The sequence below is a fragment of the Sander vitreus genome, chromosome 21 (genome assembly GCF_031162955.1).
Source record: "Sander vitreus isolate 19-12246 chromosome 21, sanVit1, whole genome shotgun sequence".
Classification (NCBI taxonomy): domain Eukaryota; kingdom Metazoa; phylum Chordata; class Actinopteri; order Perciformes; family Percidae; genus Sander; species Sander vitreus.
The window spans coordinates 6,236,634-6,253,200 of record NC_135875.1 but is presented as its reverse complement, the minus strand read 5'-3'; the positions used below and the strand labels follow the sequence as shown (position 1 = coordinate 6,253,200).

At 39.5% G+C, this 16,567-nt stretch overlaps 1 protein-coding gene across 3 annotated transcripts in view; it reads right to left on the bottom strand.

Annotated features, from left to right (window-relative positions):
• The window catches only part of wnk4a (WNK lysine deficient protein kinase 4a), a 45,775-nt gene that overhangs the window by 19,428 nt on the left and 9,780 nt on the right, over positions 1-16,567 (bottom strand). For all 3 annotated transcript variants that reach the window (XM_078278489.1, XM_078278490.1, XM_078278491.1), the window contains exons 3-7: positions 7,469-7,641; positions 6,879-7,099; positions 5,597-5,754; positions 1,580-1,668; positions 420-639 (exon numbers count right to left, since the gene is read on the bottom strand). In XM_078278489.1, the coding sequence (XP_078134615.1) occupies positions 420-639; positions 1,580-1,668; positions 5,597-5,754; positions 6,879-7,099; positions 7,469-7,641 (861 nt within the window). The remainder of the gene's footprint in view (positions 1-419; positions 640-1,579; positions 1,669-5,596; positions 5,755-6,878; positions 7,100-7,468; positions 7,642-16,567) is intronic.

Here is a 16,567-nt window from a genome sequence, read left to right as displayed (position 1 = left end):
CAGCCTTTCCCCAGAAAACCTACAGTATAAAAGGCTATCATCATAAATCTAGATGTGAATGCCGAGAACATGTGTTGGGGGTTGGCTGAAGTCGTCGCTATCTGTTCAATCAATCAATTACTTAATTTCCTCACTAATGGCTGCAACAAACTGGGTAAGAAAAGCAGTAAATGGGCGCCCAGCTAGCTCAGTTGGTAGAGCGCGCGCCCATATATAGAGGTTTACTCCTCGACGCAGCGGCCGCGGATTCGACTCCGACCTGCGGCCCTTTGCTGCATGTCGTTCCCTCTCTCGCTCCCCTTTCATGTCTTCAGCTGTCCTGTCAAAATAAAGGCCTAAAATGCCCAAAAAATAATCTTAAAAGGAAAAAAGAAAATCAGCAAAGGTTCACAACATACTCTCTTCGCGTGTCGGCCTACCATCTCCTGAGACACCTCCTCGGGCACGTCTTTGTACAGCTCAAAGAGAAACTCGATGGCGTTGTTGTCCTTGTACTTCCCGTGGAGCTTCTTGGTGTCGTCCATGCGCAGCCACAGCTTCAGGCCCGACTTCACCATGTCGTCCTCCTCTGCCAGCTCCACGTGTACACCATTGTTCTCCTGGAAGAAGGGGTGCTCCAGGAGGTCCTGAATGGTGTACCTGCAGTAAAGGAAGAATCTGCTTTAAGGCACAGTTTGCAGTTTTTAAACACAGACATTGTATTAATGTAGTTTCTCATCATTTGTATTCATCCATAACTAATTACGCAAATATAACTTCAAGCTTTGGGAAATGTATTTGCATCCTTCAGCAGGTTCTGATCGGGCTGAAAAACAGTGCAACAGGGTAATAAAAGCATGCCAAATGTCCTTTTGAAAGACAGGCAGCGTTATATGTTCTACTGGTAAAAAAAAAAAAAAGGTTTGCAAAACATGCTTTCTATCAGGTTACGTTGATTATTTTTTACTTGTATTTACATGTACACCTAAAACAGGATTTTGTGCAAAATCACATCAATAATCAAAAGCATGGATTGTGACTGTTGTTTTTGGTTGATCATAAACAGTAAAGACATGTAAACCAGTAATGTCAGCCTCGTGGTTTTGCAAATAAAATATATTATTGTTTTTGAAGGCCTATACTACTTTCTCTTTGGATCATATTCACCCTTATATGTTTTAGAAGCTGTAGCTGAATCCTAGATTTCACAAAACTGCGATAAGGGTGAGTGAAATGATACCAAATGACATTTTATTGCAGTCTATGTTGAAAAACACTCAAAACTAACCTTTAAAAAGCCCTTTTATCAACTGTACGTAAGTCATAGCTTATACTTTTTCACCTAATGTAAAATAATGTTTTAGTCAAGAATATTCTGTTACGGAATATAAAAATTGAATCTGATTAGATTTTTTTTTAAAATGATTTACTTGAGTTATGACAAGAATCTCCTGATAGTTTACTTACTTGACAAAGCAACAAACAGAAAAAGAGTCTAACAGAATATGGATAGTGCACTTCATAAAGATCAAAATATACATTATTCATGCATGTTTGTTATTGTGTTATTGTTGATCACAGTGTATGTTTTCACATGTACCTTTCGTCGTTGTTCATACGAATGCAGCCCTCAATGATCTCCTTGAGCTCTGGGACTTTGACTTTGTAGAAACTGTCAGGTTTCATTCCCTGTGAAAACAATCAGAAGAGCTTTACTAGTTTTGTTTTATCGGGCTTCATACTGACTCAAGTACCAGAGGACGTGTGCTTTAAACATTATAAGTGATCAGCAGCAATGATCTCTTCTATGTACATTTATCCCACAGCTCATGTCAAGAGGATCAGTAACAGACACTCCTATCTGCACTGCATGTTAACGGTATCCTCTGCTTTGTGACATCTGCCACTAGCCAGCATGACATTCAGCTCTGCAATCATGTCAACACCAGAGGGGAACAATACCAACAACTCGTGAAAATGGAAAAAACCCAACATGCTCTCCTTTAAGATATTTCAAGGGAACTCTTGACAGCTGTAGCTTGTATGCACAGTTTTATCTCAAGACAGAACATATTCAGGCAGGACTTCTTACTTATATGAAATGAGGGAGTTTTTTTTCTCCCTAAATGATATCATGAGAATGTACATAAGATTACAGCAGCGCTCCCATCCCGGTAAAAACACCGATAAGAAAGCATGAGTCGAGGTCACAAAGATGTTTGGCCTACAGATACCCAGGCAACCATCTGATGTTAGGTCAAAACACCCAAATAATTAGATTTAGCAGCAGAAATGCTGAATGATACACTTTGTTATCACATTCACAGACTGACATGTCACACAGTAATTGCTGTCTTTTGTTGTTATGACCACAAATCATTTTCTCAAGATATTCCTGCCTTCTGTTTAAGTGAGACAAAGGACAAAGCTGTGAGAAATATTGTTTTGTGTGTTTGACTTTTGTTATTGTCAAAAGAAAATGCATTCTGATGGGTGTTACAGAATAATTTCTCCCAAACTCAGTACAAACACAAATTGAGGAGCCCAAACAAAAAGTGCAATCACAGAAATGCTGTTATCTTATATGTGAAATGTGATTTACAGGATCTGGAGAAAAACGGTTACTTTGTTTTGAGCAGATTGCTTCAGTGCCCTCACAGGCACCTTCAGAATAAATCGGTTTTCCCACTGTTCAAATCGAATTTGTGACTCTGCTTCTTTCCTGTGGTGACGGAGATCAAGATCTTGAGAAATAGGCTTTAATGACAATTATTTCAATGATTCAAAAAACAATTATTGTACATATGAATAAAGCATGGTAATGTCTTGCAAGCTAAATGTGTTTTTCTTTGACATATATCATGATTCCACTGAAATACACTATTCGGCCAGAAGTATGTGGACGCACCTTCACACAGAATCAAGTGTCAACAAGTCTTTATAGATGGCTGACACTTCCTGCATGTACTGGCTGCGCAAGATGGACAAGTTCCCACTGCAATTAAAAGCCATTTGTGCAAAAAAAATTTTTTAAATGCAGGCAGGAATTTAAACGGAGGCATCTATGGTTAGGGTTGCTTGTGTGTAGGGGAAAGAAGACAATCTTAAACCATCCAAGCAGGAGAAACTGGAAGAATCTCAAGCAAATGAAGAAGCATTTCATAATTTAAACAAAAGCTTAATTTCCTTAGCCTGGTCCCACCAGACTCTCATACATTTCGTTTGTACAGAGAGTCTGGCCACTCTCCATTGACAAGTGTTAACTTCCTTGAAGGCGGGTACTTTGTTGGCGTTTAAAACTATTGGATCTGCCCAGAGCCACTCTGGATCTGCCATAACCAATCGCTAACGTTTGGTCGTTACGTTGGCTTAGCATCGCTAGCGTTCGCCTTAGCCAACTCCTTCACCACGGACGGAGCGAGCTGGAAAATCAAACTTTTACCGAACCCCGTAGGGAGGAGGACCACAACATCATGGCCACCAACACAACTCAGCAAAGATTGTTCTTGCTCGGGCTTTAACTTCTGGATATTCGGCAGCGTTGCCACAGCGGACCGAATGGCTTCGCTAGCATCTTTCTCCGCCACCATTACGGAACTACAACTCAAACTAGTGCACAACCTCAACATCATCGTTCTCAGCCACTCCCTCTGTTCGCTGATTGGACCGGTAAAGATTTGGCCGGAGAAAACCAAAGAATATACCGCAAACCCAGACGACGTACTGAAGGAAAATTAAAATTGAGCGGAAGTACGTAGGAGGGTGGAGCCAGGCTATCATTTCATTACAGTCCCTTTAAATTCAACATTAGTGTCATTTTGCATGTTTTAGCCCATTTCCAAAGAGTTTTTAGATAGTGATAAACTGTTGGATTGAAGCAAAATTGTGCTATAGACGATATAGAAAGGACAGTCCTGTCCTGTTTAAACATGATAATGTCCCTGTGCACAGTGAGGTAAAAAGACAATGTTTTTTTCCAGTCATTTTTAAAACAAAAGTGCCAAAAATGCACTTGTTTCAGCTCCTCAAATGTCAGTATTTACTGGTTTTCTTAATGAACTGAAATCTTTGGGTTTTTGACTGTTGTTCGGACAAAACAAGAGGTCTGAATATGCAAATCTGGGCACTTGGGACATGTGATGTGTATTTTTCACTATTTTCTAAAATTTTAAAACCAAACAATTAATCAATTAATGAAGATTATTGTTGTTGAATGCAATTATTGGATGTCGCTAATCATCATGGTTTTGGAATGAGATATATGGGTGTAATGTTTGGGTGTCCACATACTTTTGGCCATGTAATGTACTGTATATGAGTAGGCATTTTTCCACAGTAAGTAGGCATCTATTTTCTTATCAATCTATTTATTTGATGTAAAAATTAAATATATTATGAACCAGACCAAGGAGAGTCTTCAGACAGTTGTGACCACTGGCATGGAATTTTTTTTTTTTTTTACAACATTCGTAACTGTATTTCTTACACCGGCCCTTTTAATAGTAAGTGACTTCAACTACAAGTCAGTCATATAAATGAAAGGTTTATAGGTTAGTGTTTGTTTTATGCTGATAAATTGACGTCTACGCTGCCATAAACGTAAAACAAACAAATTATGAAAGGCACCTATAGGCTAATAAGATTTTTTTTTAAATCTTGTTGCATGTGTAAGCTTCTCCGACTGCACATGGAACATTATGTTGTCTTGTTTGTGAAGGAGCCAGAGCCACTCCGACTTGTTGGCGTTGTCGCTTTCTCACTTTCCAGCCTCCGACAGGCACTGTTTGCTTTGCATATGTGACACACACTAAAAGAAACAGCCTTCTTTGTGTGAGTATAGAGTGAGACACAATTTCCAAAACATATAATTCTACCGTCGCCTGCTTTTGCCCACCGAGGCGTCATCGATGTGCTTGGCACCCGGGAACAGCTAAAATACAGCAGCCTAAGGCCACTGTTGTAATGCTACGGTCTTAAAACTCACTACACTTTTTTTTTTCTAAAGAAGTCCCACATTTCTTTCTGTGTAAAACTTTCTGATATCATCTAGTTTAACACGCTGTACGTGGGCACTGGGCTGAGATTCTTCATCCTCAGACAGATTTACAAAAGACAAACAGACAAAGATTTAATTTTCAAATACATCTGCGCTTACTTAAAATATATTTTTTCTGCAAGGCTTAACAAGCAGTTCAGACAGAACATTTAGCAAAAAAACAGTGTTGATAGGTCACTTCTCAGGGAGAAGGGAATATTCCAGTAAACCAAAATCTGAACTGGTAAAGACACTGGCAAAGACACTGGCAATCAGTGAGTCAAACATGTGCGACCATGCGTCATGATTGCGGGCTGAAAACAGAAAAGTGGTCAGATTACAGTACGGTTCTGAGCCCTCAGCTCGTAATGGGCAAAACTGAGCCTTTAATAGACAAAACTAGGCTTTCATTCCACGTGGGCGTCACTTCTTTCCAAGGATTCAGGATATCCAGACGTACACACACAAGATATCATCTTGGTTTAATTCAAGTGTGCACATGGATGAAACACATGTGGACAATTACATTAAATACAGGTTAAAAAAAAAACAAGGTGGTCCTCCCTCCTTCCCTTTACTCACACTGGTGACTTTGCGGTAGATCTGCGCGGCGTTTTGGCACTCGGAGTATGGGTACTCAGAGGTGGCCATCTCCAGGATGCACATTCCAAAGGCGTAGACGTCCACCGCCTCGTCGTACCTCTCCTCGTACATCTCTGGGGCCATGAACTCTGGTGTTCCTGTCAGGGTTCAGAGGGAAGAGGTAAAGGTCAACAGTTATTCCAGTACTACTACTACTACATACAAAATGAACATATTACCACCCAATGTTCCACCCATAGGACACTAGCACCATATAAAACCTTCATGGACTGCTTGTACTATTAAAAAGGTACATGAGTATAAATGTCTTGTTGAAAAACACAAGGCATCTAAACATTAAACTGTATTTATTGATATTTTGACAAACAAGCTGAAATCACAACCCTGACATACTGTATTATCATCCTTAAAAAATAAAAAAATTAAAATTAAAAAAAAAGTTGCTTATTTACACATCCAGCAGACACGGAGCAACATGAGCCTCAATTTAGAGGCTTGTTTCTGGCCACCTGATAAATGAAGTGCAATATCCACCCCCTTTTTAGCTCAGTTTTGGTCTACACCATCCCCTGAGGGAAATATCTGACTCATAAGCAGCTAAAATGCTCCACTATGTACACCAGCTATATATACACACCAGCATATTTCCAGGTAACGTGTTTATGTGCAAAATTAAGTGTTTCAAAGTGAATAACAAACTCAGTCCATTTGCCTTGTTTGTGTTTCAACATCAATTTCTTTGGTGATTTGATACACGCTTCCAGTGAAAAGGATAAAAATAAAACTAGTTTTCTAAAATCAGTGAGCACAACACAGCTTTCGCTCTATGAATTCATTAAGCATACAGTGTTTGATTTGGACCTGGTAAATTAAACTCTCCAAGAATCAAGTGTCAACAAGTCTTTATAGATGGTTGACACTCCCTGTATGTGCTGGCTGCACAAGATGGAGAAGTTCCCACAGCAATTAAAAGCCATTTGTGTAATTAAATTTAAACAGAGGCATTTATGGTTAGGGTTGCTTGTGTGCAGGGGGGAAAGAAGATGGGCAAAAAAAAAAAGAATCATTTAAGAATTTAAACAATTTCATTACAGTCCCTCTAAATTTAACATTAGTGTCATTTTGCATGTTTTAGCCCATTTCCAAAGAATTTTTAGATAGTTATAAACTGTTAAGCAAAATGGTGCTATATATGCAATTTCTTTCTGATATCAGTGGAAGGAGAGATTTGTGTTAATGATCCAACCAAATGTATACTTACCAATGACACTTTTAGCAAAAGAGGCACTTTTGAGAGTGGCCAGCCCCAGATCTCCTATCTTGACGGAGCCAATGGGGCCGGTGATGAAAATGTTGTCACACTTGAGGTCCCGGTGGATGATGGGAGGAGTGCGCGTGTGCAGGAAGTGAAGCCCTTTGAGGATCTGACGACTCCAGCGCTGCAGCAGCTTCAGCTTCATCTCCTTGAACCTCTTCAAGTACCTAAAACAAAAGAGGATAAGACTAAACACTCTGTTCCAAACATGCAAGAAGAGAAAGAAATAATTCATCTCATTTTTTGACAGCCAAGAGGAAGTTTTAAAGTGAGCCAGTTTCCTGAATTCTCTCCCAGAACATTGTATCCAACAGAACATTGTATTCTTTATTCTGAACCTTTTATCATAAGCAGGCTGTCAAACATGACACAAATATTCTCGTCTCTATGGAAGACATAAAGAGTTTTATTTGGAAAAAGGATATTTGTCATTTGAGAAATGAAACAAAAAAAAAACAAGAGAGCAAAACAAAACAAAACTGCTTTTAGGCATGGAGATTTTAACGTTTAACGAGGAATTGGATGGGGAGACTCACGTTTTGAGCGTGCCTGAGGTCATGAGTTCAGTCACCAGGATGATGCACTTGTGGCCCTTTACTGATGACTTCCAGGAGTCGTGGAAGCGGACGATGTTCGGGTGCTGCAGGCCCTTCAGCATGTCCACCTCCTCGCTGAAACGCTGCCGCTCTGCTTTGGTCAGTTTACGGGTCTGCAGAGAAAATCACACTGTTATGAGTATCTTTACATGCACAGTTGCATCCCGGTTCAGAGTTCAGAGTATATTCTGTATATTCACATGAAACATGAGTAATGCATAGGTGTGTCTTTGATTCTTCGAAATCTTAACCACTGTCATTTCTGTAACAACCTAGGCAGTTGATAACATAAGAAGTTGTTGATCCCTGGGGGGAAATTCATGAGCTTGAGGATCAGAATTGCCATTTCGTTTTTACGTCATTCATTCAGCCTGATATTGTATTCATGTTATGTTAGCCAACGTTTTCTTGGGAGGGAGGTTTTTTGTCTTGTTGCAACTGACGTATCTACCCCACTGTCATTTGTAATAAACACTAAAACTGTTATTGGTTGCTATGAGAAGTTAACATGCTGTGCAACCTTTTTTCATGAAAATCACAGACATGTGATTCTGAAGTCTGGAACCGGGCTAGAAATTCACAACACTGCTACATTTACTGCTCTGCTGGCTTTTATCACCAGTAATAAAAGAAAAGAGCGTCAGACTTTCACTTTTATTACAGCGTGTACATCACGATTACATCTCTTATCATCACATTTCTTTATTTTACTGGCAGTCCAGTTACAACTTGAGTTGAGGATGCACCTGCACACACAGCAGATAATGTTTAGAAACCTGTTTAAGGTGTTTAGATACCACAATATGCCGGTTTCTGAGCACTCCAGCTAGCATAGTCAGGTTTCTCAAAATCAGGAATAAAGGGTTTATCCTCAACACATAAGAGGTATACTCCAAAGACCTGATCTTCACTGGGATAAAAGAGGCATGTAAACACTCCAGAACAGCTAAAAAATAAAGACATTCAATTGAGACTGTTTTGTTTCCAAGGTCGGAAACTTTGAAGCAAAACTTTTAAGCCAATATGAACGAGAAGTCCTTAAAGATATTTAAACATCTAAAATCTAATGAAAACTGGCCAAACTGCATCTGCTGACGAAGGTCGTGTGATGTGCTTGAAAACTCCACAAAATGGACCTTGAGGTGAGATTGTTTTGTCCACCATAAACATGCAGTTGTGTTGACAGTTGAGTTGCAGAGCTCTGGTCTTGTCAGGGTTATGTACAGTTAGGGAAGTAGGTAGCAATAAACACAGCATGCAATTACGTGGAACCGATTTTAATAAATCACTGTCACTTATCTAAAGAGCTCGCTGCGGGGACTGGAAACCGGACCCTCCAGTTACATAATTACAATTATTTTCCAATAAGGGGAGCTCTGACTTTACAAATTTAGGGGGGAGGTTTCTGAAATCCATGTAAAAGTGTACTAAACACTGCAATCACACTGGACGAACAAAGACATTTTTGTGCTTCCTCTAGGATGAATGGCCCAATGTAGCTGCTGTTGGAGTAACTCTGCCTGTGGTTGGTGGTTAGTGGAAAACTCCTGGGAGACTTCAGGGCCATGAATCCAGCATTGAGGTGGGATTCTGGGAAAAAGGCCCTGCATATGTTTATGCTTACAATCAACTTGACCGTTGCTACTCTCTCTCTCTGTCCTTCATCTCTGCTCTTTCCCACTGAGTGACAAAGTGCTGCTGCTGCTGCTGCTGCTAACGCTAAGCTGCCGCATCAATCAGGCTTTTTGAATACCTGCCCTGTCTGAAGTCACACAACGCAATACCCCTTTTACCTGCGTCAGTCACCTGTCAAGCTGTCATATTCCATTACATCAGCAACTCAAAGACCCAGAGCCAACCTTTGACTAAGTGCTTTGCATTCAGGTTGATAGTAGAGCTGGGCAATATATCGATATTATATCAATATCGTGATATGAGACTAGATATCGTCTTAGATTTTGGATATCTTAATATCGTAATATATATAAGTCTTGTCTTTTCCTGGTTTTAAAGGCTGCATTACAGTAAAGTGATGTCATTTTCTGAACATACCAGACTGTTGTAACTGTTCTATTATTTGCCTTTACCCATTATATCCACATTACTGATGATTATTTATCAAAAATCTCATTGTGTAAATATTTTGTGAAAGCACCAATAGTCAACTTTACATTATCGTTGCGGTATCGATATCAAGGTATTTGGTCAAAATATCGTGATATTTGATTTTCTCCATATCGCCCAGCCCTAGTTGATAGCGATCAGTTTATGGTGTCAACACAGACTGCAGCTCATTCCTCATACGCAATACCTCCGTCAGAATTACTATGTAATGACTATAGCATGTTTAAAATGTCACCAGGGTTTTTAAAAAAGGTGGTACAAATGTTAATGAATTCTCCGAATAATTGTGCTTCATACGCTCAATTTAGCTTTAAGGACCTTAAAGACGGGCAATTTACAGACATTGAGGTTTATTCGCACTATAGATCACTGTATTCCCAAAAACACACACATTATGGGGTAAATGCAAGAGTGTGAGTGTGCAGTTTGTACGTAAGCCAGTGTGAGTGTGTCAGTGGGTTTATGGATTGATTTGCATCTGGATATTTATGTGTCTAAGCGCGAGGACACCAGACCCCTGTGTGGAGAGCTTTGTCTCCTGTTGATAGTCGCCTGTTCTGCGGCTGTTTGCAGCACACAGTCAGTGTAACACGCATTAGCTGTGGCATGCAGCCGAGCCATTTGAAGACTCTGACACTTCCAAACCCACAGGACTTACTAGAGCTCGGCATGCTGGATTGCTGAATACTAAAATGATAAATGCAGGCAACGTTTGGCAACTTCAGAGGAAAAAAAACCAAAGTCCTGCTGTGGCAACTCTGAACAACACAGTTCATAAAATTATATTAAAAATATTTCATGTGACTCATCAAAAACCTGTCCAACACACTAAGGAGATGTAAAATGTCAAAGAATTGGAAAATTAAGTACAGATGGAAACAACAAGTGAGCTGTGTTAATACTGTGATACTGTTGTATGATTGTATTGTTATTGGTGATGGCTGATTTCAGGGTGACATAATCTCCTCCCAGTAAAAACAGCAAAGCAGAAATGAAAAACCAACCACACAGTAGTGCTTCAGATTGACTGAGATTGTTTTCTCATTATGACCAACTAATCGGTCTAATAGACATGATTATTTCTTTCATCATTTAAGATAACTATAGTGTGTTTCAATAAGACGTATTGATATCAATCTTTAGTCAGAAGCCCTGTGGCATTTCCCAAAGAAGGAATCCTCTGTTGACAACTGTGAAAGTCTTCTAACTTTTCCACAGGATATTTGACTGCATCTATCTGCCGCCGCCTCTATTTTCCCCCTCCCAGAGTGAGAGAGATACACTCTCTCTCTCTCTCTCTCTCTCTCTCTCTCTCTCTCTCTCTCTCTCTCTCTCTCCCTCCACTCTTTGAAAAATGAAGGCAAAAACATTGCGCAACACTGAAGAAAGCGATGCCGGGGGGGGGCACAAAAACAAACCATCTCCGTTTTGAAAAGACAAGCGAGTGTATCCATAAAAAAACAGTCTAGTTTAAGAGGTGTGTTTGCTAAAGGTTTTCTCATACTGTTGTCTGTTCCAGTTAGATGTTTTATTATTAGCTGCTGCCAGAAGGTGTGTGTGGTGAGTTGGGGGTCTGCAATAACAGAGGTTGGAAATATTTGGGCTCTGTGCCACTAAGTGAAGTTACATAAGCAGTGTTGATGATAGAAGAGCCACTGGTATTAAGAAGTCCCTGTCAGTGGCGCTATTATGACAACCAGAACATGAACACGACATTTCAGCCAACATTTGCACCAAACCAGGTGGTGTACACTCTGGCTTAATACGGGAATGAGCAGTTTGCACTGTCCTGTTGTTACTCTAGAAAGTCTGAGCAGGACTGTGGAACACCCAGTCATTGTGGATGGACTGGTATCCGCAGGAATTTTGACTAAATACAGAGAGAAAAGTAGGGCACGTGAAAAAATGGATTCACTCATAGCATTTATAGCCCTGAGGGATGTGTGTTAAGGGTTAGAAGCTGGGGTTTCAATGCAGCTTTTCATATCCATGTCTTGAATACTTGGATCTGCATTAAAAAGCATGTTAAATATAGTATCTAACCCAATAAAAACTCCAAAACCAAGTATGTATTAGTCTGTCTCTTTATAGTACAAAAATCTGGAACAACAGGTAACAAATATGTTATAATAATAATAATAAGAGTGATTTTCTTAAACAGCTAGGCACTATCGTTTTTATCTAATGTTACTAATACAGTAGTGCATTTGTTGGGAACTATTTTCAGCAGTGATCCGTGGATTAACACACATTTTGGTGCTCTGGTTAGTATTTATACAGTACGACAGCAGCAGGACAGTGTATGTGGGATTCATTTAAAATAAACTACAGTGCACATGTTGTAATGAAGGCACATGTCACCCAGTGCAACAGTATGGCTCATTTATGTGAGTTTAATAGTTAAAAAAAAATTAAGCTCTATGGCTCTATGGCTCAGAGGAATAAGATAAATCAGACTTTTTCTACATGGGTAATACTTTTTAGTAGGATCAATTCACTTTTGGCTTTCATGGGATTTGTTGACTGTAAGAAAACTAAAGAATATATCCTTTAAGTCACGGAAAGGGCTCTGAAAAACTGCGATAGCCATTTATCACTATTTTCTGACATTTTATAGACTCAACAATGAATCGGTCAATTGGAAAAATTAGGATGATGTAGTAGATCATATAAACAATAATTAGTTGTAGCCGCGGAGAAGCAGCCGGTTATAATAGCTAGACATTGTGGGATCAAGGCTGACAGAGAATATGTTTAAAATATGCCAAAACACAAGGCGTAACTTTTTGTGTAATTCCAGAAATAATTACATTCCTCTGGCATACTTTCCATCTACATTTTGACCTCTGTTTGAACCCTTTCAGGGACTAAAAGGTAAGCCGTCCACTCTTCTTCCTGTCGTTAACTTATTATTATTAAAAGTGCTGTTAACAGGCCGTAACTCCTGTGTTCCAGATGCTGACAGTAAGGGGCCCTGCAGACAAAGACCAGAGTTGACAGAGTCCTTTTGATGATGGGGTAGGACATAACCTGCACGCCTTCGGAGGCGGTGGCGACTGGCTCACCAAGATCTGGGTTTAAGGTCAAAGGCAAAGAGTGAAGAACCTCATGCCTGACATACCCGCCTTGACTGACATACGCTTTGTATAAACACGCACGTAGGCACTCACACTGGTACAGTGTTGCATTGAGATGTTTGCAGGTGAGAACTGAGGTGGCAGTGTGCTCTTTCCAAGGAAAACCTGACATGTTCAGTAAATGGAGCGGGCAGAGGGAGGTTAGCCATTAATCTCATCAGGATTGAGGACTCAGACCAGCCTCTGACTTGCTGCTCTCACAGCAACAACCTGACCTGTGGCGCCCGGCTAATTACCTGCACTAATAAGAGAGACCTAGATGCAGGATTACACTATCTCGCGTGTATTTCAACAGGGAAAAGCAGCCTGTCGAGCAAATCTTTTCCATCTGGCTTTAGATACATTTTCTAGATATGAATATATTTTATAGCCCGGCCTGGAGTTAAAAGAAAATCTGATAACGCTATTACAGTTCGGCTGTTAGTATTTATTCATTTAGTTGACCACATTTTAACAGTTGAAACATCAATGTCAGTGTTCTCTGGTAGACAAACTACTGTATGTAATGAAGACACTGTTTCCAAATGACCTCCTTTGGCATATTTGTGCAGCTACTTCTTGTTACTTGTTAAGGTTGTCAAATACAGACATACTGATATATGCAATAACCTTTATTGGCATATTTGCACAAGTACAAGGTTGTCATCTGCACAGTATAGAGTATGAGTTGTCTCAGAAAGTATTGCATCACCTTGTTTGAGAAACTAAGGTTGATTTGTTTGAGAGCTGGGAGATCGTATATGCTTAGAGTGTTTACTGTGTTATTCTTAACATCTCTGAACCTGTCTGGTGTTTGCTTTTAGTGACTCACTAAAACCTCAGTTAACAGTCTTCTATAAACTGCTCTGCACTTCTATTACTGTCATTTAAGACCTTCCTTCTTAAATAATCCCCATGCCTTTCAAACTGAGAATTGTATTGCGCAATTACAGTCACTGGTAACTTTTTCCTTATACGCTACCACCTCCATCCACCACCATCCTTCACTACATAAGCATTGTATCAATGTTTTGACATGGCAGCAAAAATGGAAATTACAGACGTATTCTACAGTTGCTTATAGGTGTCCAGTTAATTAAATTATAAGCTGCAATGGCTGAAATGTTAGCACATCAGTATGTAAGATGTTGAGGAAATTACCCAGGCTGATCACACACACTATAATTCATCAATAATTCATAAGCAATGCCCCCTTTGTGACATTCAAATTGGTGGTGTGTATGCAGTCTGAAGATCAGTTTGACCTGTGACATTTTCAACTGACCTCAGGTCAAAGTTAAATGGAGACGAGAGGACATTTGTGCTTCAATCTGATCAAATAACCATGCAAGGGAAGGAAGATTTAAAATGCTTAAGGGGAAAGTATATGGCCAGTTCTCTCAATGTAATGGCATTTGAAGAGAAGAGTGTGAATGGAACAAACACCCAGCGAACCACAGAAAGATCACAAGATGTCTGGAGGATACAGCTTGTAAGAGTTTTGTCCTCAAAAAACAGCAGTTATGGGTCGTGTAGTCTCGCATTGCCAGACCCTCCTCCACAGTGCTGCGGAGGAGGGTCTGGCGAGGCCACACAGCATTCCGGGATGGGAGCAAAACATGCTCTTTTTTTTATTGGCATTTCTTTAAACCAATCACAATCGTCTTTGGGCGACGCTAAGCACCGGACGGAGCAACGGTGCCTCTGCAAAATAGCCTCGGGAAGGAGAACATGTTTATGTTCAAAAGTTGTTTTAGTCGTGCAACAGAAAACTCAGATTGGACAGATAGTCTAGCTAGCTGTCTGGATTTACACTGCAGAGATCTGAGGAGCAGTTAACCATAGTCTTCATCCACCAGAGTTTAAGAAGCCAACACCAAAGAAAGCAGAAGGTAACGGACATTCGGCCAAACTCAGGGACATCCTGCTGAATTTCCCGCGGCACCTGAACAATCCCGGAAATGAAACGTCGTCGATATAGAGTCGCCTTAATCTTGGTTATGCACTCAGGCACAAATATGACGACATGTTTTCTTTAATGACCACATTTTAAACCAAGTGTCACTATGTTTTATCATTGGTAGCAAAAAATAAATAAATAAGCAATTTGAATCACTAAAATCTAAAAAAGAGAAAGTTTCTGCAATTTGACCAGCTTCCCTGCTGCTTGTTAGAAACTTACTCTACTGTATGACTGTGAAAAGCCTCGCAGCGGTGTGAGAATTCAATGTACAAGTAATGTGTCATGTGAGAGTCCTCCATAAATAAACAACATACAGTATATTTAGCTGTTCCTCATCCTGCACTCCGAAGCAGCCTGTCATGTCATGTTTCGTCACAGTTACGTCTTGTGCATTTATAAAGAGTCAATGGGCCAGGCAACATCTGTGTGCGTACGTCTTTACAACCTTTCTTATCAGGTACTGCTACTGACATAATACATGTTTGACTGTAAATATTCAATTGTGCATGAATTCACGTCATTCTTCTAAAAAAAAATGATTTGACTTTGTATTATGTTATTGGCCTCCTAAGAATAGACCAGTTTAGAGGTCATAAGAGCCATGTTTCACATGCTAAAAACGGACATCAATCATTTTTTATGATCTGAACATGAAACATAATGTTCCAACCGCTTCACAATTACCTTTATTAGTGCACAGATTTCATTTAATCATTGACATTAGTAAATGGAACCCAACAAACTCCTAATATGATTATAAGAATGACCTCAGGCGTAATTACTTTAAAATGTTTACGATAATTATTATCCGTGCTATCGTTACTACAAACCTTAACAAGTTCATGACAATAGAGATCTGACAAGTTTTAAAAGGAATATCCCTCCTGGGCAGATTCCGGAGATCTTCTGGCACCAGTAACAATATTTGTACTTGTTTTTATGGTTAATTTAAGTCTACTTGGGTGTTCTGTACTTGCAGAATACAAGTACAAGAAGGTCTAGGCCAATGGTTTCCAAACTTTTTGTCTTCTAGATTGTTTAATTTCAATAATTTTCTAAAGGCCTAAAGAACTTAATGGATTCATTATTTATTAATTAATTAATTAATTAGTTTCTGAAAATAAACAACATTTTGTGGAAGACATATTGGCAGCACTTTATAAAAAGGGTTTTTAAGTTGTAACTAATGGTTTTATTGTGGGATTATTATTCAGTTAAGAATACTTTATTGATCAGTTTTAAGCAATTAATACAAACAAGGTTTGGGTTGCCAGTTTATGAACTAACTTTATTTTATTAGGAAACTAGAAGAGCACTCGGAGAGCGCAGACCTCACAATGTCGCAACAAAAAATAATGTTTTTTAAATGTAATTGTGAAAAATAATTAATGTATCCGCCCTGTCATTAGAATTCACTCCAAAATGTAATGGGTTTCCTTCTTGGCCCATGCTACACCCTTCCACCACGTTTCACAGAAATCAGGACAGTAGTCTTTTTCATAATCCTGCCGACAAACAGACAGACAGACAGACAAACAAGCTGAAAACATAACCGCCTTGGCAGAGATAATAATGCAGTTATAAATGTTGATAAACCATCAATAAATGCCTCCGGGTTTCTCACTTCAACAATGTTTGTTAGTCATTAATCAAGAAAGATTAAGTTGTCAAACAGGCTATTGGATGTTTTCTTGAAGAGGACAAAGCAAGTGTCATGCTGGGATTAACATTAACCAAAGGGATTTTTCAAAACCTGGCAACCCAAAGGTTGTGCTTATAAATGATAACCATCATGCCCCCCTAAAGTCTGTATCTTGACCTCCAGGTTGGGAGCCA